This window comes from Bufo bufo, chromosome 6 (genome assembly GCF_905171765.1).
Source record: "Bufo bufo chromosome 6, aBufBuf1.1, whole genome shotgun sequence".
NCBI lineage: Eukaryota > Metazoa > Chordata > Amphibia > Anura > Bufonidae > Bufo > Bufo bufo.
Window position 1 is genome coordinate 38467625 of NC_053394.1, and position 24401 is coordinate 38492025.

At 43.9% G+C, this 24401-nt stretch overlaps 1 protein-coding gene across 1 annotated transcript in view; it reads right to left on the reverse strand.

Moving 5' to 3' along the window:
• CPN1 (carboxypeptidase N subunit 1) overlaps positions 1–24401 on the reverse strand; it is a 48655-nt gene that overhangs the window by 4561 nt on the left and 19693 nt on the right. Inside the window, exons 5-8 of the mRNA XM_040435090.1 lie at positions 22035–22146; positions 19320–19459; positions 6914–7013; positions 6714–6832 (exon numbers count right to left, since the gene is read on the reverse strand). Coding sequence (XP_040291024.1) covers positions 6714–6832; positions 6914–7013; positions 19320–19459; positions 22035–22146 — 471 coding nt within the window. The remainder of the gene's footprint in view (positions 1–6713; positions 6833–6913; positions 7014–19319; positions 19460–22034; positions 22147–24401) is intronic.

Here is a 24401-nt window from a genome sequence, read left to right on the forward strand (position 1 = left end):
TTCTCAATGACATTTAGCCTCAGCATCATCTGCACTTCCGCTGAGATGGCTTGTCGCCGAGCCTTGGGTACCCGGTATGGTTTTAGCCGGACTATCGCCTGAGGCTCAGTGACAATGTCATGCCGAATTGTAGAAGTGCGTCCAGGGAGATCCGAAAACACATCCGTGTTCCGGCTAATCAACTCCCTGGCCTCCTGAGCTTGCTTAGAGGAGAGGGGCTGAAACCGCTTCCTCTAGAAAACACGGCCACGGGCTGTCTTCAGTACAGGTTTCCCTATCTGCTCAGGTTTAGTGCCTTTTTTTTTTTTTGTGTAAAAAAGAAATCAGTTAGTGCTAGCTAGATATATATATATATATATATATATATATATATATATAAAAAACTGAAAATATGTCATATTCTAGGTTCTTCAAAGTAGCCACCTTTTGCTTTGATTACTGCTTTGCACACTCTTGGCATTCTCTTGATGAACTTCAAGAGGTAGTCCCCTGAAATGGTTTTCACTTCACAGGTGTGCCCTGTCAGGTTTAATAAGTGGGATTTCTTGCCTTATAAATGGGGTTGGGACCATCAGTTGCGTTGAGGAGAAGTCAGGTGGATACACAGCTGATAGTCCTACTGAATAGACTGTTAGAATTTGTATTATGGCAAGAAAAAAGCAGCTAAGTAAAGAAAAACGAGTGGCCATCATTACTTTAAGAAATGAAGGTCAGTCAGTCAGCCGAAAAATTGGGAAAACTTTGAAAGTAAGGGCTATTTGACCATGAAGAAGAGTGATGGGGTGCTGCGCCAGATGACATGGCCTCCACAGTCACCGGACCTGAACCCAATCGAGATGGTTTGGAGTGAGCTGGACCGCAGAGTGAAGGCAAAAGGGCCAACAAGTGCTAAGCATCTCTGGGAACTCCTTCAACACTGTTGGAAGACCATTTCAGGGCACTACCTCTTGAAGCTCATCAAGATAATGCCAAGAGCGTGCAAAGCAGTAATCAAAGCAAAAAGTGGCTACTTTGAAGAACCTAGAATATGACATATTTTCAGTTGTTTAACACTTGTTTGTTATGTATATAATTCCACATGTGTTAATTCATAGTTTTGATGCCTTCATAGTCATGAAAATAAAGAAAACTCTGTATATAGTACAGACCAAAAGTTTGGACACACCTTCTCATTCAAAGAGTTTTCTTTATTTTCATGATTATGAAAGGATCAAAACTATGAATTAACACATGTGGAATTATATACATAACAAACAAGTGTGAAACAACTGAAAATATGTCATATTCTAGGTTCTTCAAAGTAGCCACCTTTTGCTTTGATTACTGCTTTGCACACTCTTGGCATTCTCTTGATGAGCTTCAAGAGGTAGTCCCCTGAAATGGTCTTCCAACAGTCTTAAAGGAGTTCCCAGAGATGCTTAGCACTTGTTGGCCCTTTTGCCTTCACTCTGCGGTCCAGCTCACCCCAAACCATCTCGATTGGGTTCATGTCTGGTGACTGTGGAGGCCAGGTCATCTGGCGCAGCACCCCATCACTCTCCTTCATGGTCAAATAGCCCTTACTTTCAAAGTTTTCCCATTTTTTCGGCTGACTGACTGACCTTCATTTCTTAAAGTAATGATGGCCACTCGTTTTTCTTTACTTAGCTGCTTTTTTCTTGCCATAATACAAATTCTAACAGTCTATTCAGTAGGACTATCAGCTGTGTATCCACCTGACTTCTCCTCAACGCAACTGATGGTCCCAACCCCATTTATAAGGCAAGAAATCCCACTTATTAAACCTGACAGGGCACACCTGAGAAGCGAAAACCATTTTAGGGGACCACCTCTTGAAGCTCATCAAGAGAATGCCAAGAGTGTGCAAACCAGTAATCAAAGCAAAAGGTGGCTACTTTGAAGAACCTAGAATATGACATATTTTCAGTTGTTTCACACTTGTTTGTTATGTATATAATTCCACATGTGTCAATTTATAGTTTTGATGCCTTCAGTGTGAATCTACAATTTTCATAGTCATGAAAATAAAGAAAACTCTTTGAATGAGAAGGTGTATCCAAACTTTTGGTCTGTACTGTATATATGTTAATTTTAGTTAGTACTAGTTTAGATTTTTGAACCTGCGTGGGTCCTGAACCTGCTGAGCGCCGGTCAGTACTGTCAATTACTGACTGCGTCTGCTCAGGTTTAGTGCCTTTTTTATTTATATATATATATATATATATATATATATACACACTGCTCAAAAAAATAAAGGGAACACTTAAACAACACAATGTAACTCCAAGTCAATCACACTTCTGTGAAATCAAACTGTCCACTTAGGAAGCAACACTGAGTGACAATCAATTTCACATGCTGTTGTGCAAATGGGATAGACAACAGGTGGAAATTAGAGGCAATTAGCAAGACACCCCCAATAAAGGAGTGGTTCTGCAGGTGGTGACCACAGACCATTTCTCAGTTCCTATGATTCCTGGCTGATGTTTTGGTCACTTTTGAATGCTGGCGGTGCTTTCACTCTAGTGGTAGCATGAGACGGAGTCTACAACCCACACAAGTGGCTCAGGTAGTGCAGCTTATCCAGGATGGCACATCAATGCAAGCTGTGGCAAGAAGGTTTGCTGTTTCTGTCAGAGTAGTGTCCAGAGCATGGAGGCGCTACCAGGAGACAGGCCAGTACATCAGGAGACGTGGAGGAGGCCGTAAGAGGGCAACAACCCAGCAGCAGGACCGCTACCTCCGCCTTTATGCAAGGAGGAACAGGAGGAGCACTGCCAGAGCCCTGCAAAATGACCTCCAGCAGGCCACAAATGTGCATGTGTCTGCTCAAACGGTCAGAAACAGACTCCATGAGGGTGATATGAGGGCCCGTTACAGCCCAACACCGTGCAGGACGTTTGGCATTTGCCAGAAAACACCAAGATTGGCAAATTCGCCTCTGGCGCCCTGTGCTCTTCACAGATGAAAGCAGGTTCACACTGAGCACATGTGACAGACGTGACAGAGTCTGGAGACACCGTGGAGAACGTTCTGCTGCCTGCAACATCCTCCAGCATGAACGGTTTGGCATTGGGTCGGTAATGGTGTGGGGTCGCATTTCTTTGGAGGGCCGCACAGCCCTTCATGTGCTCGCCAGAGGTAGCCTGACTGCCATTAGGTACCGAGATGAGATCCTCAGACCCCTTGTGAGACCATATGCTGGTGAGGTTGGCCCTGGGTTCCTCCTAATGCAAGACAATGCTAGACCTCATGTGGCTGGAGTGTGTCAGCAGTTCCTGCAAGACGAAGGCATTGATGCTATGGACTGGCCCGCCCGTTCCCCAGACCTGAATCCAATTGAGCACATCTGGGACATCACGTCTCGCTCTATCCACCAACGTCACGTTGCACCACAGACTGTCCAGGAGTTGGCAGATGCTTTAGTCCAGGTCTGGGAGGAGATCCCCCAGGAGACCGTCCGCCACCTCATCAGGAGCATGCACAGGCGTTGTAGGGAGGTCATACAGGCACGTGGAGGCCACACACACTACTGAGCCTCATTTTGACTTGTTTTAAGGACATTACATCAAAGTTGGATCAGCCTGTAGTGTGTTTTTCCACTTTAATTTTGAGGGTGACTCCAAATCCAGACCTCCATGGGTTAAAAAATTTGATTTCCATTTTTTTTTTTTGTGTGATTTTGTTGTCGGCACATTCAACTATGTAAAGAACAAAGTATTTCAGAGGAATATTTAATTAATTCAGATCTAGGATGTGTTATTTTTGTGTTCCCTTTATTTTTTTGAGCAGTGTGTATATATATATATATATATATATTTAGCCTTTTTTTCTAAATTTTTATCTAATTCTTTCACTTATCTTTTTCTCTTTTCTTTCTTTCTCTTTTTTTCTTTATCATACATTTTATTTTAATTAATTCTTTACAATACCCCTCACGTGTTAAATCACTACATACACCCCCCTAACACTTTTCACTTTACATACACCAATAATAAAATAAAAATGTCCAATTCATCTCAGAGAATGTACTCCGCTGAAGAGGCATACGCCATCCTTGCCTCTGAAACGGAGTCTGCAAGTGAGGGAGAAGAGGATGCCACATTACTCTATTTCCCTGGTGAAGTCCCACAAACAGCAAAGAGGGGAAAGACCCAAAAAAGATGTCGGGTTTGTTACAAAAGGGGAATACGAAAGGACACCATTTATCAGTGTGACACCTGCCCTGATAAACCTGGCCTCTGCATGCAAGAATGCTTCCGAACCTACCACTCATCCATTAATTTTTAATTTCATTCTTTTATGCTCCCTGTAATATTTCCATATCTCTGATTTAGTCCAGCTCACTTGCATACCCACTTTTCAACAACCACTATATAATCTTTTCTGTGAGACACCTGTTTGGTAAAAAGTACCCTTTACACCACTTAAAATGTCCGTACGGGGGTGCTCTTTCCAAAATGGGGTTTTTCATTTCTGGGGACCTCTGGAAATTTTTAAAATGCGACATGGCAGCTAAAATCCATGTCTGCCAATTCAGGCCTGCAAATTGTACTTTGCCTGTAGCGGCCTGCTGTGCGCAAAGTTGGGTCTGCTAGTACTTTTTCATTTTTACAAATGTGTGCTTTGAAATCCTCTCTCTAGTATTTCTGCCTTCTGTGAGATACCGGTTTGGTAAAAAGTACCCTTTCCACCACTTAAAATGTTCGTACGGGGGTGCTCTTTCTGAAATGGGGTCACTTTTGGGGATTTTTCATTTCTGGGGACCAAAATCCATATTTAGCTGTTTTACTCTAGAACCCTGCCATGCGTCCATAAATCATTTTATTAGCACATATTGGGTGTTGGCGTATTCGGGGGGGAAATGGGGAACAAAATGTGGGGTGCATTTTGTCCTGCTACCCCTTGTGAAAGTGAAAAATGTGGGTGTAAAGCAACTTTTTCTGAAAAAAAATGTAATTTTTTATTTTCACAGCCAAGCGTTTCCTAATTCTGTGAAATGCCCGATGGGTCTAAGTGCTCACTACACACCTTGAAATATTCCTTGAGGGGTGTAGTTTCCCGAATGGGGTCACTTTTTGGGGATTTCCACTCTAGGGGTACCTCAGGGTGTCTTTATATCCGACATAGTTCCCAAAAGCCAATCCTGCTAAATCTGTCCTCCAAAAGCCCTATGGCGCTACTTCCTTTTGGACCCTGCTATGCACCCATACATCATTTTATGAGCACATATTGGGTGTTGGCGTATTCGGGGGGGAAATGGGGAACAAAATGTGGGGTGCATTTTGTCCTGTTACCCCTTGTGAAAGTGAAAAATGTGGGTGTAAAGCAACTTTTTATGGAAAATATTGTAATTTTTCATTTTCATAGCCAAGCGTTTCCTAATTCTGTGAAACGCCCGATGGGTCAAAGTGCTCACTACACACCTTGAAATATTCCTTGAGGGGTGTAGTTTCCAGAATGGGGGGACTTTTTGGGGGTTTCCACTGTAGGGCCACCTCAGAGTGTCTTCACATGCGACATAGCTCCCAATTACCATTCCAGCTAAATCCGCTCTCCAAAAGTCATATGATGCTCCTTCCACTATGAAGCCTGCTGTGCGCACATACATCAGTTTTTGAGCACACATGGGGTGTTTCTGTAAATCCCAGATTCAGGGTAATAGATTTTGAGTTTTGTTTGGCTGTTAACCCTTGCTTTGCTACTGGAACAAATGGATTAAAATGAAAAATCTGCCAAAAAAGTTAAATTCTGAAAATTCATCTCCATTTGCCATTCACTCTTGTGGAACACCTAAAGGGTTAACAAAGTTTGTAAAATCAGTTTTGAATACCTTGAGGGGTGTAGTTTCTAAAATGGGGTAATTTATGGGTGGTTTCTAGTATGTAAGCCCCAGAAAGTGACTTCATAACTGAACTGATCCTGAAAAATTTGGGTTTTGGAAATATTGTTAAAAATGTTAAGATTTGCTTCTAAGCCTGCTAACGTCCCAAAAATATAAAATGTAATTTTCAAAATGATTCAAACATGAAGTAGACATATGGGGAATGTAAAGTAATTACTATTTTTGGAGGTATTACTATCTATTATAAAAGTAGAGAAATAGAAATTGGAAAATTAGCTAATTTTTCAAAATTTTTGGTAAATTTTGTATTTTTTTATAAATAAAAAATAATTTTTTTGACTCCATTTCACCAGTGTCATAAAGTACGATATGTGGCGAGAAAACAGTCTCAGAATGCCCTGTATAAGTAAAAGCGTTTTAAAGTTATTTCCCCATATGTTGTCACACATGTCAGATTTTCAAAAACTGGCCTGGGCAGGAAGGTGAAAACAGGCCAGGGGTTGAAGGGGTTAAAGATCACACATGTAAATATTTACCAACGTTTTCATAGTAAATTCAGGGCATTTAATCCCTGCCCTCCAGAATCCACAAGCCTGCCAAGAACACCCATTTCTGGGCAGGATTTACGTAAGCCCCACCAATTTTTGGCCAAGAACAGGTCAAGTTTGATGACATTGTTTCTAAAAATAAGAAAGAGTGCCCGCAAAGTCGAGAACGTTGGTAATGATGATAAATTCCCAATACAAAATCTGTACCATGCCCCACCTACCACGTGTCATTTATAATATTGGTGTTTTCCAAAGAGAGACCTCTAGGCCACCAGGACCTGCTCTACGTCCCTTATGACTGCTCCCCTGTTGAAACTTACCACAATGGCCTCATCTGGTCCAACTACTACAGTTGCGGTCTTGGCATAGTACCCATCTGCTGACACTGTTACTGTGTACGTGTCCGGTAATAACAGGCGGAAATAATCTCCTCCCTCACCTATAGGAATAACAGAGGTACATGTCAATTCCATTAGAAATTATGTTTTGGAGAAGGTATAAAGTCTGAACCTGGACTTACCTGAAAAGATGTTATGGTTTATGCCTGCAACTGAGACGACCGCATTGGCTATACCATTATTATTCTCATCTGTCACCACCCCTTTAATTCCTTTGTGAATCTAGGAAAACATAACAATAAAGTCCATAAAGTCAATAAAGTCTTTTTTTCTTTACAGTCACTTTAGCTGGGTGACCACAACACCATAGGGTGGGGTACTCCTGTACATTTTGTAAAGGTCCTCATACATGGGTCCGGGTCACAAAAAAACATAAAGAAGGATAACACCAGTAGCATGTTGTGCAGCAAGTTTTGATTTATTTATTTATTTTACAATAAATCATACCTCTAATCCCACCTAATATCCTTTCTGCTAACCACGCAGTAATAGTGCCCCCTTAGTCCCTCCCCACAATGATCCCCTTAGTACCCACCACACAGAATGATCCCTTAAATGCCACCAGAACAAAGTCATGTCCTGTAAATTCACACAGTATGATGTCCCCTTTTATGATTGCCTCACAGGGTGGCTCTCTTAAGTGGCCTCCTCCTAGTATGATGTCCCCTTAAGTGCCCCCCACACAGTAAGATGTCCCCTTAAGTGCCCCCCACACAGTATAATGTCAACTTAAGTGCCCCCCCATCCCCCCACAGTATGGTGTCCCCTCAAGGCCTCATGCACACGACCGTATGTATTTTGCGTCCACAAAAAACGGATCTGCAAAAAATACGGGTGACATCTGTGTGCATTCCGTATTTTGTGAATGGAACAGCTGGCTCCTAAAAGAACAGTACCATCATTGTCTGTAATGCGGACAATAATAGGACATGTTCTATCTTTTTGCGGAACGGAAATACGGAAATGGAATGAACACCGAGTACCTTCCGTTTTTTTGGGCGGACCAATTGAAATGAATGGTCCCGGATACAGTCAGCAAAAAATAAAGGAACGGACACGAAAAGAAAATAACGTTCGTGTGCATGAGGCCTAAGTGTCCCCGAATACAGTATGATGCTCCCTTAAGTGTCCCCACACAGAGTGATACCCTCTGATGCCCCCTCATAGATTATGCCCCCTTAGATGGCTCCTCACACAGTGATGCCTTCCTCATAGGTTATGCCCCCTCAGATAGCCCACCTCATAGTTATGCTGTCTTAAATGGCCCCTTCACAGAGTTATGCCCCCCTCAGATGCCCCTCACACACAGTCATACCCCCTAGACAGGCTCCCTCAGAGAGTTATGCCCCCTTAGATGTCCCCCTCAATTTATACCCTGTTAGATGCCCTCCACATAGGGTTATCCCTCCAGTTTTCCCACATTCCCTCAACCACATGGTGAGCATGGTGACGTCATCGCTGGTCCTTTGGCAGGTCCGGCTGAATCAAGATAGAAGAAACTGCGGCAGCGTGATCAAGTGGATCAGGTGAGTTGCTTTGTTTGTTTGTTTTTTTACCCCTAAATTGCCATACTCTTAAGAATGCTATTATTTTTCGCTATAGCCATCTTATAATGGAAAATAATAAAGTGAAGTTCAGGTCCCCATTGACTACAATGGGGTCCAGGGTCAAGTTCGGGTCCCGAATCCGAACTTTGACCTGAAGTTCGGCTGAACCCAAACTTCCACGGGTTTACTCATCCCTAACAGGGTGCTGATGGCTCCCTGCTTCACAATTGTGTTGAAATGTATCTGCGTCCTGAACAGGTTGAGTACCTCTGCCTTAGTGTATACATTCTCAGACTAAATTATCTGGGGGTCAGGGGGTCCAAGTTCAACACCCCTGCCTATCAGCTGTTCTGCAGTAGCTCCAGAGCTAGAACTCCACAGCTCCCTCCATCGTATAGTGGACATAGCTGGTCACTGCAACCCTGCTCCCATTGAAGTGAATACTGCAGTAACCCAGCTGCATTCACTACAAAATGGAAGAGCTCTGTAGTTCCAGCGCTGGAAGATTAGATGTCTAGTATCTAAATAGCTTCAAAATTCTGTGCTAATTCATGTAATAATAAATCTGCAGAGGGATTGAAGATCCATTAATACAGCCCTAAAATTCAATAGTAATAATCTACAGCCATTTCTAGATAGAGCTTACTGTATACAACCCCTCACTAAACACAACAGTATATCTGCATGCAGTAAACACCTAATCTAATGCGGATTGAAGCCATGTTAGACATTTCCTGCAATTCACCTTTTCCACTTTGCTGTGCAGACTGAGGCAGAGTCGGCAGAGTCACTTATCTAATTTACATTAGAGAGTTGGTGATTTAGTGACATCTCTGTCACCCTGCTGGAGGCCTAGATAAGGCAGGATAGCAACACTATACAATTGCAATAAAAAGTATATGAACCCTTTGGAATGATATTGATTTCTGCACAAATTGGTCATAAAATTTGATCTGATCTTCATCTAAGTCACAACAATAGACAATCACAGTCTGCTTAAACTAATAACACACAAAGAATTTTACCATGTTACCATGTTTTTATTGAACACACCATGTAAACATTCACAGTGCAGGTGGAAAAAGTATGTGAAACCCTAGACTAATGACATCTCCAAGAGCTAATTGGAGTGAGGTGTCAGTCAACTGGAGTCCAATCAATGAGATGAGATTGGAGGTGTTGGTTACAGCTGCCCTGCCCTATAAAAAACACACACCAGTTCTGGGTTTGCTTTTCACAAGAAGCATTGCCTGATGTGAATGATGCCTCGCACAAAAGAGCTCTCAGAAAACCTACGATGGAAGTATCTCCAAAAGCCTTGCTGTTTATCAGTCCACGGTAAGACAAATTGTCTATAAATGGAGAAAGTTCAGCACTGCTGCTACTCTCCCTAGGAGTGGCCGTCCTGTAAAGATGACTGCAAGAGCACAGCGCAGACTGCTCAATGAGGTGAAGAAGAATCCTAGAGTGTCAGCTAAAGACTTACAAAAGTCTCTGGCATATTCTAACATCCCTGTTAGCGAATCTACGATATGTAAAACACTGAACAAGAATGGATTTCATGGTAGGATACCACAGAGGAAGCCACTGCTGTCCAAAAAAACATTGCTGCACATTTACAGTTTGCACAAGAGCACCTGGATGTTCCACAGCAGTACTGGCAAAATATTCTGTGGACAGATGAAACCAAAGTTGAGCTGTTTGGAAGAAACACACAACACTATGTGTGGAGAAAAAGAGGCACAGCACACCATCATGGTCACTTTATGGGGGGCATCATGGTTTGGGGCTGCTTTGCTGCATCAGGGCCTGGACGGATTGCTATCATCGAAGGAAAAATTAATTCCAAGTTTATCAAGACATTTTGCAGGAGATCTTAAGGCCATCTGTCCACCAGCTGTAGCTCAACAGAAGATGGGTGTTGCAACAGGACAACGACCCAAAGCATAGAAGTAAATCAACAACAGAATGGCTTAAACAGAAGAAAATACGCCTTCTGGAGTGGCCCAGTCAGAGTCCTGACCTCAACCCGATGGAGATGCTGTGGCATGACCTCAAGAAAGCGATTCACACCAGACATCCCAAGAATATTGCTGAACTGAAACAGTTCTGTAAAGAGGAATGGTCAAGAATTACTCCTGACCATTGTGCACGTCTGATCTGCAACTATAGGAAACGTTTGGGTGAAGTTATTGCTGCCAAAGGAGGTTCAATCAGTTATTAAATCCAAGGGTTCACATACTTTTTCCACCTGCACTGTGAATGAAGTTTAGGCAGACTGTGATTGTCTATTGTTGTGACTTAGATGAAGATCAGATCACATTTTATGACCAATTTGTGCAGAAATCCATATCATTCCAAGGGGTTCTCATACTTTTTCTTGCAACTGTATATTATACACACAGATAATGATATGTATGCTACTCTGGTGTCTGGGGGGACGGGAAGTACTCCGTCACTTCCTGGAGAATAAAAAGAAAAAGGTTTGGTACCTACCATGTTTGAGGTTATAAGGCAAGTTTTCCAGACTCTGAGGTCCCTTCTTTAGGCCTCAGAGTCTCGAAAGCTTGCCTTGTAACATAATTTCTTTTAGTTAGCCATTAAAAGATATCACATTACAATGTTTTATATTGTTTCTCTTTTGGAGAGTGTCAAGGCTTCCTGGAGAATGTGTTTTTCTGTTCTGCTGACTCTTTTCTATCTATTATCTTCTTTTGATTGCTGCTGTCATAAAGTAGATATACATCACTCAGACATCATATAGTACATGATAATAGCTTCCTAAGAAAGCTAGAACCAGTCCTGTACCTCACATGGATCCAAGAGATCTCCTCATTCATTGCTCCAATTGCTCTGCTAAATTTATTTTAAGCGGGAAGTGCGGGGGGGGGGGGGGGGGGGGCTTTTCTGCTGCAGCTCTCCCTATCGCAGCTAAGGGACCATGTCCTTTCTGCTGAAACTCTCTATTACCACTCAGAGTGTGTCCTTTCTGCTGCAGCTCTTCCTATTACAGCTCAGTGATGTGTGTCCTTTCTGAGAGGTGTGGCCCTTCTGCTGCAGCTCTTTTTCTATCACAGCTCAGGAAGTGTATATTTTCTGCTGCAGCTCTATCCCTATCACAGCTCAGGGGATGTGTCCTTTCTGCTGCAGCTCTTTTTCTATCACAGCTCAGAAAGTGTATATTTTCTGCTGCAGCTCTATCACAGCTCAGGGGATGTGTCCATTCTGCTGCAGCTCTATCCCTATCACAGCTCAGAGGTTGTTTCCTTTCTGCTGCAGCTCTATCCCTATCACAGCTCAGGGGATGTGTCCTCTCACTGCAGCTCTCTCCATATGACAGCTCAGGAAACATGACCATTCTGCTGCAGCTCTCTCTCAATCTCACAGCTCAGGGGATGTGTCCTTTCTGCAGCACTCTCCTTATCACAGCTCAGGGGCCACAGAACAGAATCCCTAACACTTGCTGTTATACTGCTATTACTCTTGTTTATTTCACAGCATCTAGCAAGACGCATTTCATCCCATCCCAAGCCTTTTGCAACTTCTATGAATCATGACATAATCATTAACTCACTTATCTAGTCACAGGATCACGACGTCCGATGTCTCGGAACTCTGGGTAACAGAAGTGTATTTTGTAAACAAAAATGTGAAGGGTCCATTCACACGTCCATAGTGTATTGCGGATCCGCAATACACCCGGCCGGAACCCCAATAGAACTGCCTATTCTTGTCCGCATTGACAAGAATAGGACATGTTCTATTTTTTTCCGGAGCTGCGGACCAGAAGATTGTGGGCGTGCTCCGGAAATGCGGATGCGGACAGCACACTGTGTGCTGTCTGCATCCATTCCTGCCCCATAGAGAATGAATGGGTTCGCACCTGTTCCGCAGAATTGCAGAACGGATGCGGACCTATTCTACGGACGTGTGAATAAGGCCTTAATCTACAATCATTACATAGTAACACAATGGCAGAGAGAACTATAGGACATAATATACCCAAAAGCTTTCCCACATCATATCAATAGCATCATATACTTATCATTTAATATCCTCTATTTAACCCTTTAGATTCTAGAGTATTTTATGCATGGATCCAATAGGCTAGTCATTTTTTTTATATCTCCCTCTCTTTTTGGCGACTGTACTTGTTGAATAATTTGGAACTTTAATTGTGAGATTGAATGATTCTCTTTATGGAAATGATAGGGTGGTGGCCACAATAAATATTTAGGGGGTCATGTATTAATAAGGCCCTGCGCTGGCGTTGGATCCGACGAAGTTATGTAGAGGCACTGGCCACCCACGCCCAATTTTTTTTAGACCAGACGAGAGAGGGGTAAGGTCACCGATGGGTGGTAGAATGAGTGCCCCCTGATTACATGTGAACACTGCATACATTGTAAACATGGGACTGTCCCATTCCTCCTAGTGGCTAACACTGCTTGTTATTCTTTCCCTTCATACTGCCCAAATCTGCCCTTACTATTTTGTCCCTGAAATTTGGAAATTTGGAAATCAATCGGTCGTGTGCATGAGGCTTTAACGTTTCAAATTATTGTACAAGTACAATCACAAAGAAGAGAGGGAGATATTTAAAAAAAATTACGAGCACGTAGGAAAGCCTACTGGGTCCATACATTAAATATTCTGACTAGAAGGGTTACATAGAGAATATGACATGATGCGTATATGAAGTCATAAGTAACTAAGGCTATTTTCACATCTGCGGCAGAGAACAATCTGCCGGAGTTCTCCAGATCTGGCATTGCCGGACACTGCCTCCTGGCCCCGTTGTCTATAGTGGGGTCCGGCAGAGATCAGGCTGATACCCGACAAATATGCCTACAATCGGCCGGAAAAAAACGGTGCAGGCATTCTCCGCTGGAACAGCCTGCCGGAGGCTCTGCCGCGGATGCGAAACTAGCCTAACAGTTTTTCCTTTCCCTTCCAGACACAACATTGAAAACAATGTGGGAAACATTTTGGATATATTATTTCCTATGATGTCCTATGGTTCTCTCTGATATAGCCATTCTGTTACTATGTAACGATTGTATATTTACTTTCAAATTACACCCGGACATCTGACGTTGTGATCATGGGATTGGATATGGGAGTTCATGATTATGTATATTTTATCTTAGTTGATGGAATGATTCAGGGCAATTGAAAAAGGCTTGGGACGGGCTGAAATGCGTCTCGTTACATGCTATGAAATAAAGAAGATTAATAGCAGTATAACAGCGAGTGTCGGAGATTCTGTTCTACTACATTGGCTTGTACCTGCCCACATGCGCTGTGCTTCTTTGGGACCACAAGTGCTGAGTATATATTACTTACCGAGGGGTGTGTCCTTTCTGCTGCAGCTCTCTCCCTATCACAGCTCAGGGGGTGAGTCCTTTCTCCTGCAGCTCTCACCCTATCACAGCTCAGGGGGTGAGTCCTTTCTGCTGCAGCTCTTTCTCTCTCACAGCTCAAGGGGCATGATCTTTCTGCTGCAGCTCTCTCTTTATCTATCACAGCTCAGGGGGCATGTTCTTTCTGCTGCATCTCTCTCTCTCTCTATCACAGCTCAAGGGGCATGTTCTTTCTGCTGCAGCTCTCTCTCTATCACAGCTCAGGGGGCATGTTCTTTCTGCTGCATCTCTCTCTCTCTCTATCACAGCTCAGGGGGCATGTTCTTTCTGCTGCAGCTCTCTCTCTCTCTCTCTCTCTCTCTATCACAGCTCAGGGGGCATGTTCTTTCTGCTGCAGCTCTCTCTCTCTCTATCACAGCTCAGGGGGCATGTTCTTTCTGCTGCAGCTCTCTCTCTCTCACAGCTCAAGGGGCATGATCTTTCTGCTGCAGCTCTCTCTCTCTCTCTCTCTCTCTCTCTCTCTCTCTCACAGCTCAGGAGGTGAGTCCTTTCTGCTGCAGCTTTCTCTCTATCATAGCTCAGGGGGCATGTTATTTCTGCTGCAGATCTCTCTCTCTCTTAACAGCTCAGGGGGCATGTTCTTTCTGCTGCAGCTCTCTCTTTATCTATCACAGCTCAGGGGGCATGCTCTTTCTGCTGCATCTCTCTCTCTCTCTCACAGCTCAGGAGGTGAGTCCTTTCTGCTGCAGCTCTCTCTCTCTCTCTCTCTCTATCACAGCTCAGGGGGCATGTTCTTTCTGCTGCAGCTCTCTCTCTCTCTATCACAGCTCAGAGGGCATGTTCTTTCCGCTGCAGCTCTCTCTCTCTCTCTCTCTCTCTCTCTCTCTATCACAGCTCAGGGGGCATGTTCTTTCTGCTGCAGCTCTCTCTCTCTCTATCACAGCTCAGGGGGCATGTTCTTTCTGCTGCAGCTCTCTCTCTCTCTCTCTCTCTCTCTCTATCACAGCTCAGGGGGCATGTTCTTTCTGCTGCAGCTCTCTCTCTCTCTCTCTCTCTCTCTCTATCACAGCTCAGGGGGCATGTTCTTTCTGCTGCAGCTCTCTCTCTCTCTATCACAGCTCAGGGGGCATGTTCTTTCTGCTGCAGCTCTCTCTCTCTCTCACAGCTCAAGGGGCATGATCTTTCTGCTGCAGCTCTCTCTCTCCCTCTCTCTCTCTCTCACAGCTCAGGAGGTGAGTCCTTTCTGCTGCAGCTTTCTCTCTATCACAGCTCAGGGGGCATGTTCTTTCTGCTGCAGATCTCTCTCTCTCTTAACAGCTCAGGGGGCATGTTCTTTCTGCTGCAGCTCTCTCTTTATCTATCACAGCTCAGGGGGCATGTTCTTTCTGCTGCATCTCTCTCTCTCTCTCTCTATCACAGCTCAGGGGGCATGCTCTTTCTGCTGCATCTCTCTCTCTCTCTCTCTCTCTCTCTCACAGCTCAGGAGGTGAGTCCTTTCTGCTGCAGCTCTCTCTCTCTCTCTCTATCACAGCTCAGGGGGCATGTTCTTTCTGCTGCAGCTCTCTCTCTCTCACAGCTCAGGAGGTGAGTCCTTTCTGCTGCAGCTCTCTCTCTCTCTCTCTCTCTCTCTCTCTATCACAGCTCAGGGGGCATGTTCTTTCTGCTGCAGCTCTCTCTCTCTCTCTCTATCACAGCTCAGGGGGCATGTTCTTTCTGCTGCAGCTCTCTCTCTCTCACAGCTCAGGGGGCATGTTCTTTCTGCTGCAGCTGCCTATAACTGTCAGCTTCTAATAGTATATACAGCTGGTGGCAGTTAACAATGGAGCTGAGCGCATGCAACCATGCTGATCCAGCTCAGTACTTGGACATGGACATTGGTGTACAGATTAAACACCAGGGGGCACCATAATATTAAAGAGAATATCTCACAACTGGAGCATTTTTGTAACAGAAAGTGAATTACAAAGATAATTAGTATTTCATACTGAATAATACTTAATGGTGGCACAGCCCCTTCAAATGATGAAGATATAAGACCAGGAGAGAATGAACTCCTGGTCAATGTACATACAGTAGTTTAGAGGAGGAAAGGACTTGGCCGGGGGCTCGTGGGGGAACGCTTCTCTTTACAATCCCACCCTTAGAGTAAATGATTTGCTAATCAAAGTGTCACATTTAATTATGTGCTCTTAAATAAGACATACAAACACATCGGCCAGCCCTTCACAAAGCGCTCTGTGTTTTTAAAGGCCCCAATTCCTACTTGGCCAAAGGAACACAGAGACAATTATTCCTCCACTATATGACTACTACCAGTAAGGGCGGTCGGGGTTCAGGGGCCTATAAAACAAAATGTATCACTGAGCGCGGTCTGTTCATATTAACCGTGACGCTGGACACCCAACAAAGTGCGTAGTGTATGCGGTTAATGCGGCCTCAGGCGAGTAGGGGCCATCATGTGTAGCCTTAGTGTTCTCTTCTTCCTCTTTCAATTTCCTCTCCCAGGTTACTTAAGTTTTGTTTTATAGGTATATCCTTAAGTGAAGGTCTGCTGATGAAGGCAGCTCATTTATAGGACGCACATAGCCATGACTTCCATCAGCCTCTGGATATGGTGACCTGCATAACCCCTACTTATACAGGAGCATTCACTGTCATGCAGTAGAGCATTTTCAATGCCCACACAGCCTCCTTGCACTGCCATACAGCCTCCTTGCACTGCCATACAGCCTCCTTGCACTGCCATACAGCCTTCGTGTACTGCCACACAGCCTCCGTGCACTGCCATACAGCCTCCGTGCACTGCCATACAGCCTCCGTGCACTGCCATACAGCCTCCGTGCACTGCCATACAGCCTCCGTGCACTGGCATACAGCCTCCGTGCACTGGCATACAGCCTCCGTGCACTGGCATACAGCCTCCGTGCACTGGCATACAGCCTCCGTGCACTGGCATACAGCCTCCGTGCACTGGCATACAGCCTCTGTGCACTGCCATACAGCCTCTGTGCACTGGCATACAGCCTCTGTGCACTGGCATACAGCCTCTGTGCACTGGCATACAGCCTCTGTGCACTGGCATACAGCCTCTGTGCACTGGCATACAGCCTCTGTGCATTGCCATAAAGTTACTGTTTACTGAGTAGATGATGGAGGTTGTAGTACAAACACAAGCAGTAGGCACAGTTCTGAGGTATATCACAAAGTAGGTGGTTCCCAAAGGCTGTATCTAACAGGTGGTAATGATGGTAGTAGCCCTCCCCAAGTCTCTTTCTAGAGACACTGTGCAATCTTCCTAAGTTGACCACAGGCATGCAATCACTCTCAATACTTATTTACATTCCCAATTGCAGGACTCAGTCCTATATTGGATGGCCAATACGTCTCAGCAGTGTGGTGGGAGCCAGAAGCAAGTATGAAAACCCCCCCTTTAATAGAGGGAGGTCCCCCCTTTAGGACGCACATCTATTACCCAAAGAGGAGAGCAGCTACAAAGAGAGTCTCTTTGGAGGACCTGTCATGTTCATGCATTGTACACAGACCTACCATTAATTTCAATGACAACTGTGTCCTGCCGAGTCGCTGCAGCAAAATTAAACAATTGCAGTTGGGTTCCTGTCACGGTAGGTGAGGGAAGGGAAGCAAACCAAATACAACAAAAGCAACAAAACACCAGGCTAGGCCCCAAAGCTAGGGAACAGGCAAAGGTCACCACCTGACAATCCCTGAGCCTTTCCCCGACTGCTGACAACATGAGCAAATCCTAAGGCCCCTTTCACACTGGCGAGTTTTCCGCGCGGATGCGATATGTGAGTTGAACGCATTGCCCCCGCACTGAATCCCGACCCATTCATTTCTATGGGGTTGTGCACATGAGCGGTGATTTTCACGCATCACTTGTGCGTTGCGTGAAAATCGCAGCATGCTCTATATTCTGCGTTTTTCACTCAACGCAGGCCCCATAGAAGTGAATGGGGTTGCGTGAAAATCGCAAGCATCCGTAAGCAAGTGCGGATGCGGTGCGATATTCACGCACGGTTGCTAGGAGACGATCAGGATGGAGACCTGATCATTATTATTTTCCCTTATAACATGGTTATAAAGGGAAAATAATAGCATTCTGAATACAGAGCATAGTACAATAAGGCTGGAGGGGTTAAAAAAATAATAATAATAATTTAACTCACCTTAATCCACTTGATCGCGCAGCCGGCATGTCCTTCTGTCTTCAACTTAGCTGTGTGCAGGAACAGGACCTGTGGTGACGTCACTCCGGTCATCACATGGTCCATCACATGATCCATCACCATGGTAAAAGATCATGTGATGGATCATGTGATGGATCATGTGATGGATCATGTGATGGATCATGTGATGGATCATGTGATGACCGGAGTGACGTCACCACAGGTCATGTTCCTGCACACAGCTAAGATGAAGACCGAAGGACATGCCGGGCTCCGCGATCAAGTGGATTAAGGCGAGTTAAATTATTTTTTATTTTTTTTAACTCCTCCAGCGCTGTTTTACTATGCATTCTGTATTCAGAATGCTATTATTTTCCCTTATAACCATGTTATAAGGGAAAATAATACAATCTACAGAACACCGATCCCAAGCCCGAACTTCTGTGAAGAAGTTCGGGTTTGGGTACCAAACATGCAGATTTTTCTCACGCGAGTTCAAAACGCATTACAATGTTTTGCACTCGCGCGGAAAAATTGCGCATGTTCCCACAACGCACCCGCACATTTTCCCGCAACGCCCGTGTGAAAGAGGCCTAAAGCTGGAAGTGCTCATGCGCTGGAACCTAAGCCTAGCTGAAACTGTAACAAACCCTCAGCTAGGGAGCTGGAGATAAGACGACCAGTTCCTAGCGCAAGGTGCAGGAACCAGCGTCTTCCTGACGCCTAGCCAGAACACACAACAAAAGAGAAGGAGTAGGACTTAGCTTAAGACGGACAGGGAGCACCAAACTCCAAATGAGACTCCAAATGAGAACTCCAGAAGCAAATATAAACCACAAGGGCTATAGTGAGAGGCGGGTATAAATAGCACCACTAAATAGCTAATGAGCAGAACCTGTGGGGAGGTGGGATCCTACCCAAAACCACAACAAAGAGAAACAGAACAATCTGTCAGATAGACTCACATGCAGCAAGTCTGTCAGATCTTCTCAGGCCTCTCACAGGGAAGGGCGTTACAGTTCCCCTACAGAATACATCAGATAACCTATGATCATAGAGTTGTCAGGGGCCTCCATAATGTCCCATGACTGAGTATGTTGAGTTGTATGAGCAAGAAACAGGCTCCAACTAAAGTAAAAGCCAAACATGCTAGGTCAGGGGTCAGCAACCTCCGGCACTCCAGGTGTTGTGAAACTACATCTCCCATCATGCACACTTGCTTGACTATTCTCTGAACTCCCACAGAAGTGAAAGGAGAATGCTGGGAGTTGTAGTTTCACAACAGCTGGAATGCTGAAGGTTGCTGATCCCTGTGCTAGGTGTATCCAGTTTACGACCATTTTAATGTGTTTTTTTCATGCAATTTTTATACTGTCGTTTTTTTTCCAAACTGCAGCAAATGTCAGAATTTCCAATGAGAAGAATTTTTACCTGTTCTATGAATGTGATGAGAGCCTCCCTGTTACCGAACCATTCCCTTTCCAGCTCCTCCTCACGCGGAAACTTGTTGCAGCTCAACTCCAGTGTAATTTCAAAGCAGTTCTTATAAAGGTAATTGAAGTCTTGCATACCTGTACATGACAACAACACCGCAAAAAGATCAGCCAAAAATGTTCTAGAAATGAGACTACACTCCCTGTATGTTGGGGGATTATTGAGGCGATGCATAACTTTGTGAATATATTGCATTACTAACAATTATAGTGCAACACATAGTCTAAAGCTGCATTCACACTTCAGAGCTGAAATCTCCTGGCATTCTGTCCTGTCCTGTCCTCTAAAGAATTCACAGAATTGCACTCTAGGAGGTGTCAGCTATATACCAGGCCCTGTTCCAAAGTCTAATGCAGAAAAAACTAACTAACTGTCCCACTGCATTTTAGGACATGGTATGTTTGCCAATGAGCTCGTTGGCTGTTTCCATTAGAAAGCAGATTCAGATTGTGTCTTGGACTCTATTACAGGCTGTAACTCGGGGTCAGTACAAGAGGAGTAATGTCATTTAGTTACAAAGTGACTCCGTTAGAAAGTTAGTTACAAAGTTAGTTGACTTTATGTAGAATGGGCACTTTTACCACTCCATTAGCCAGAAACCTTGACACATGCATTTAACAGATGACACCGTGTGGTATCCATTACCCACAGGCACCCATGCGAGAAAAATAATAATAATAAAACATACCGCATGACGCACATTTTTTCCTGGATTATAGTGTATTTCATGCAGTAAAAAATGGAAGCCCCTCCAAACAGAAGACAAAAAAACACTCTTTTGACCTCTGTTGATATAATGAGGGTTTTGGGTCTTATAAAAGAGTTCTTCCTGGTCCCGCAAACCCAAAATTAATTACACGGAGCATGACTGTCGGAGAAAGGTTGTAATATACTTACCGTTTCGAGGTTGCCTGGATCGGCCTCACAGGAAACTTGTCACATGATGCTCCTCTTCTGAAAATCCTGCCCTACACCAACATCACGTCCTGGCCTGGTCTATGGATGGGACATCACGTGTGGACAGGACCAGAACTGTACCTCTCTCCTGAATTCAGTTCATCGGTGCATGCCCCGTCCACATCCCATCAATATCCCAGGCAGGAAACCAGGTAAAGGACGTGACATCGGCAGAGGCTAGATTTGCAGAAGATGATTGTCATGTGAACGGGTTCCCAGGAGGACTAGCTCACTCTTGAGGAAGTGAGTGGAAGTTACATGTGCTCACTCCTCAGAGGACTAGGCTTTCATCCAGGGGTGCTCAATCAATGAGGCCAGTTGAGGCGATTGCCTCAGGCAGCACCAGGTAGAAGCAAGAGGTGGGGCAGCCGAAGGGCCATGGGCAGAAGGGAAGGGGTTAGGTTAAGAAATTGGCATTGGGGAGGGAAGGGGCGCTGTTTCAGTTTTCGCCACAGGCAGCAGAAAGGCTAGGTGCACCCCTGCCTTCATCCCAGAGAATCATCATGTCTGAGAGATCCACAGAGAGAAAGCCACCTCTTCTTCACAGTACTCCAGGAAAGAGAGAGAAAGGTAAGAACTAGAAGTTCCAGAATCTGCATGGCCGAGCATTGGAGTCAGTCCGTAATGTATTTACAAGCACTATAGCATCATGGTGGTGGTTTAATAGCAAAACTCTGGTAACAGGTCCCCTTTAAGAGAAAAGTTGGCGAGAGGTGCTGACCCACATTGCCCAGGGCCCCATATCAAGCCCCATGTCTCATGGTTGTATTCAATGTCTTGTTGCTGTTATTGTACTGTTTGCCTGGATTCTTCGTAAAGCCTCATCATTGAAGGTGACGCTGTCTGACAGATATCAGGTAATGTTGGTCGGTATAGTCAACCATAGCTATATTGTCACATGGGCCTCACACTTTAAACTAGATATTGGGTCAGAACACCCCCCCTCCCCCCCCATTCTGTACGTTCAAACCCCTTAGACTACAAAATGAACCTAATCCGTATGTGTTTGGATTGTGGAACGAAACCAGAGTTTTCAGAGGAGATCTAGGCATACATGGATATGTTGCCTTGGTTAAATTCAAAGCCATGGCCCTACCAGCCCCAAGAGCCTCGTTTGATCCTGCATGGCTCCTCAAGACATATGTATGGAGAGGTATGAATGTGGTTTTACCCAGAAGAATATTGAATGACAGTAGTAAAATAAAACCAATATGCCATAACAACTAACTATCCAAACGTGCTATCAATGACTCAAATGCGGCGAGCCTCCTAACAAAACAAAGATGTCTTTTGTACCATGTTTAGCCGAATAATTAAGACAGGACCTGGAATGTTGTGAGTTATGAGCACAGTGGTGCCGGCAGCCCAAGTGCAAGGAAAAATTTTCACCCCCAGAAATAATCTCATTAACTATTTTAGGCATTTGCTCAGTTTAGCCTTCAATGACCTCAAACAGTCAAGTTTCATGTGTTTTCACTATGAGGTTTCCAGGAAACTCAACCAAAATATAAATCACAAAAAAATTTACATTTCGACAATTTTTTGATTCACTGGAACAGATGTGGTTTCCTTTGTTTGAAGTCCGTTTATGTAATTTCAGCTGAAACATTGTGAAGCCTTCTGAGAACTAGGATGAGATACAATCAGAGGAGAATACAAACTAAGCACCATATTAGACGCTGAGATGGTTCTTACCTTTAGAAAGAGAATACCAAGAAGCTCCATTGGTGATTCCACTGGGGAAGTAGTCTCCACAGTTCCAGCCATGGTGCATCCAGCCATGGGAATACGAGTATGTCATTGCAAGCTGTGGAAAGATAGTTAAACTAAGTTCAACATCAACTAATCATTGCCCAAACCACATATAAACGTACATTACATTACAATGTAATACTTAGGTAAGCCTAGGACCCTTAAAAATTTCCTCTAGGACCTCTAGGTCAGGGGTAGGCAACATCCGGCACTCCAGCTGTTGATAAACTACAACTCCCAGCATGCATTATTGCTCTGCTGGTCTCAAAACTCCCATAGAAATGAATGGAGCATGCTGGGAATTGTAGTTTCATAACAGCTGGTATGCTGAAGGTTGCTGACCCCTGATCTAAGTAATAGTAAGGACCCAGCCAAAATTGGGTTTGGAGGGATTGTCCACTTTGGACCACAAAGTGTGCCCCTGCTCAGACCCCAGCAATCAGCTGTTATCTGTGGGGAAGACTGGCAACAAGTGTTCACTTTAAATGTAGCGCCACCACAGGGGAACTGAGGCATTACACAATGCCCATTCAAATCAAAGGGTTGACTGTCTAATGAAGGACAAGGCAAGCCTGCAAAGCAAGAGACCCTCATTGCAGCTACTCTCCACTCTGGGCATGTGATTAAGAATTTAAAGAGGATACCCCCTGGATTAACAAAAAAAATCACTAATGCAGTTTGTAAAAATGGGTCTTCTAAGCTGAACCAGCCCTTTATGTCTGTGTAGTTATTTGAGGTCTTGTTTTTTTTGGGACAAGTTGTATATTTTTCTATTTCCCCAAATTGAGGTAGGTTTAAGTACGCAATAAAAAATATATGATTTTTTTTTTATAATTGCAAAATATTGTCATTCTGTTTTGTTGTTTTATTTCATTATTGATAAAATAATTTTTTTTACAGGATTGTAGCATCAGCAAGCTTCATTCAATTACATTTTAAAAAATTTGTGTATTTTGAAAATTATATTTATTATTTTTTTATATTCATTTGTATTTCTTTTTACATTTTTAGTATCTGTAGATGCAATGGTTTTTTTTTAAACATATTTTTTTCAGTTGTCTTTTCATTAGGATAAAAACGGAATATAACAATGCCAGAGTTGTAATAAATTAAGGCTACAATTTCAAAAGGAGCAGTATATTAAAAGTATACCACATACTACCATACAATCCATATCCAGAAAGTTCAACCGCCATACATGTCCAGAAAGAACACTCACCATACGAGTCCAGAAAGATCAACCACCACACAATACGAGTCCAGAAAGATCAACCACCACACAATACGAGTCCAGAAAGATCAACCACCACACAATACGAGTCCAGAAAGATCAACCACCACACAATACGAGTCCAGAAAGATCAACCACCATACAATACGAGTCCAGAAAGATCAACCACCACACAATACGAGTCCAGAAAGATCAACCACCATACAATACGAGTCCAGAAAGATCAACCACCACACAATACGAGTCCAGAAAGATCAACCACCATACAATACGAGTCCAGAAAGATTAACCACCATACGACACGTCCAGAAAGATTAACCACCATAAAGTACATGTCCAGAAAGATCAACCACCATACGACATGTCCAGAAACAACAACAACCATTCAACATGTCTACAAAGATCAACCATAATACGACAGTTGCGGCTCAGAAAAATATCCAAAAACTTCATGTGCAGAGGTATCAGCCACTGCAAATGTGTCTACAAACACAAACCAGAACATAACAAATGTCCAAAGAAAACCACAAATGACTACAGAGGTGGCCGAAAAGAAATAGCAAAAGGACAATCATAGCACAGAATGTGTCCAGAAAAATAAACAATAGACAAGATTTGTCCTGGAGCCTCAGACACTACAAAACATACATATCCATCACAAAACACGCCCAAAAAGTCAAATCAAACAGCGCCCAGAAAGATATCTTGCACCTAAGGTGTGTGCCAAGACATCAGCCACTAAACAAGGGTTCAGCTAGTGTGAAGAGGGTATCCAGGGTATAATTTTTTTTCTAATGGCAAGGAATGCTTTAAAATAAAAAAAACTGCTCTCGCCTGTTATGCACACCACTGCCCCAATGTTCCCCAGCAGTCTCAGTTTACTTCCATGCAGCTGATCGTTGGCTTCCATGGCCCTGTGTCCTACATACTGGAGCAGCGGGGGAATAAAGAGGTGAATATACTGCAGTTTTTTTGTTTTGTTTTAAAGAGGACCTTTCACCGATCCTGACATTGTGAACTAAGTATCATGACATATACAGCGGCGCCCAGGGATCAAGTCCCCGGTATGTTCGGGGACT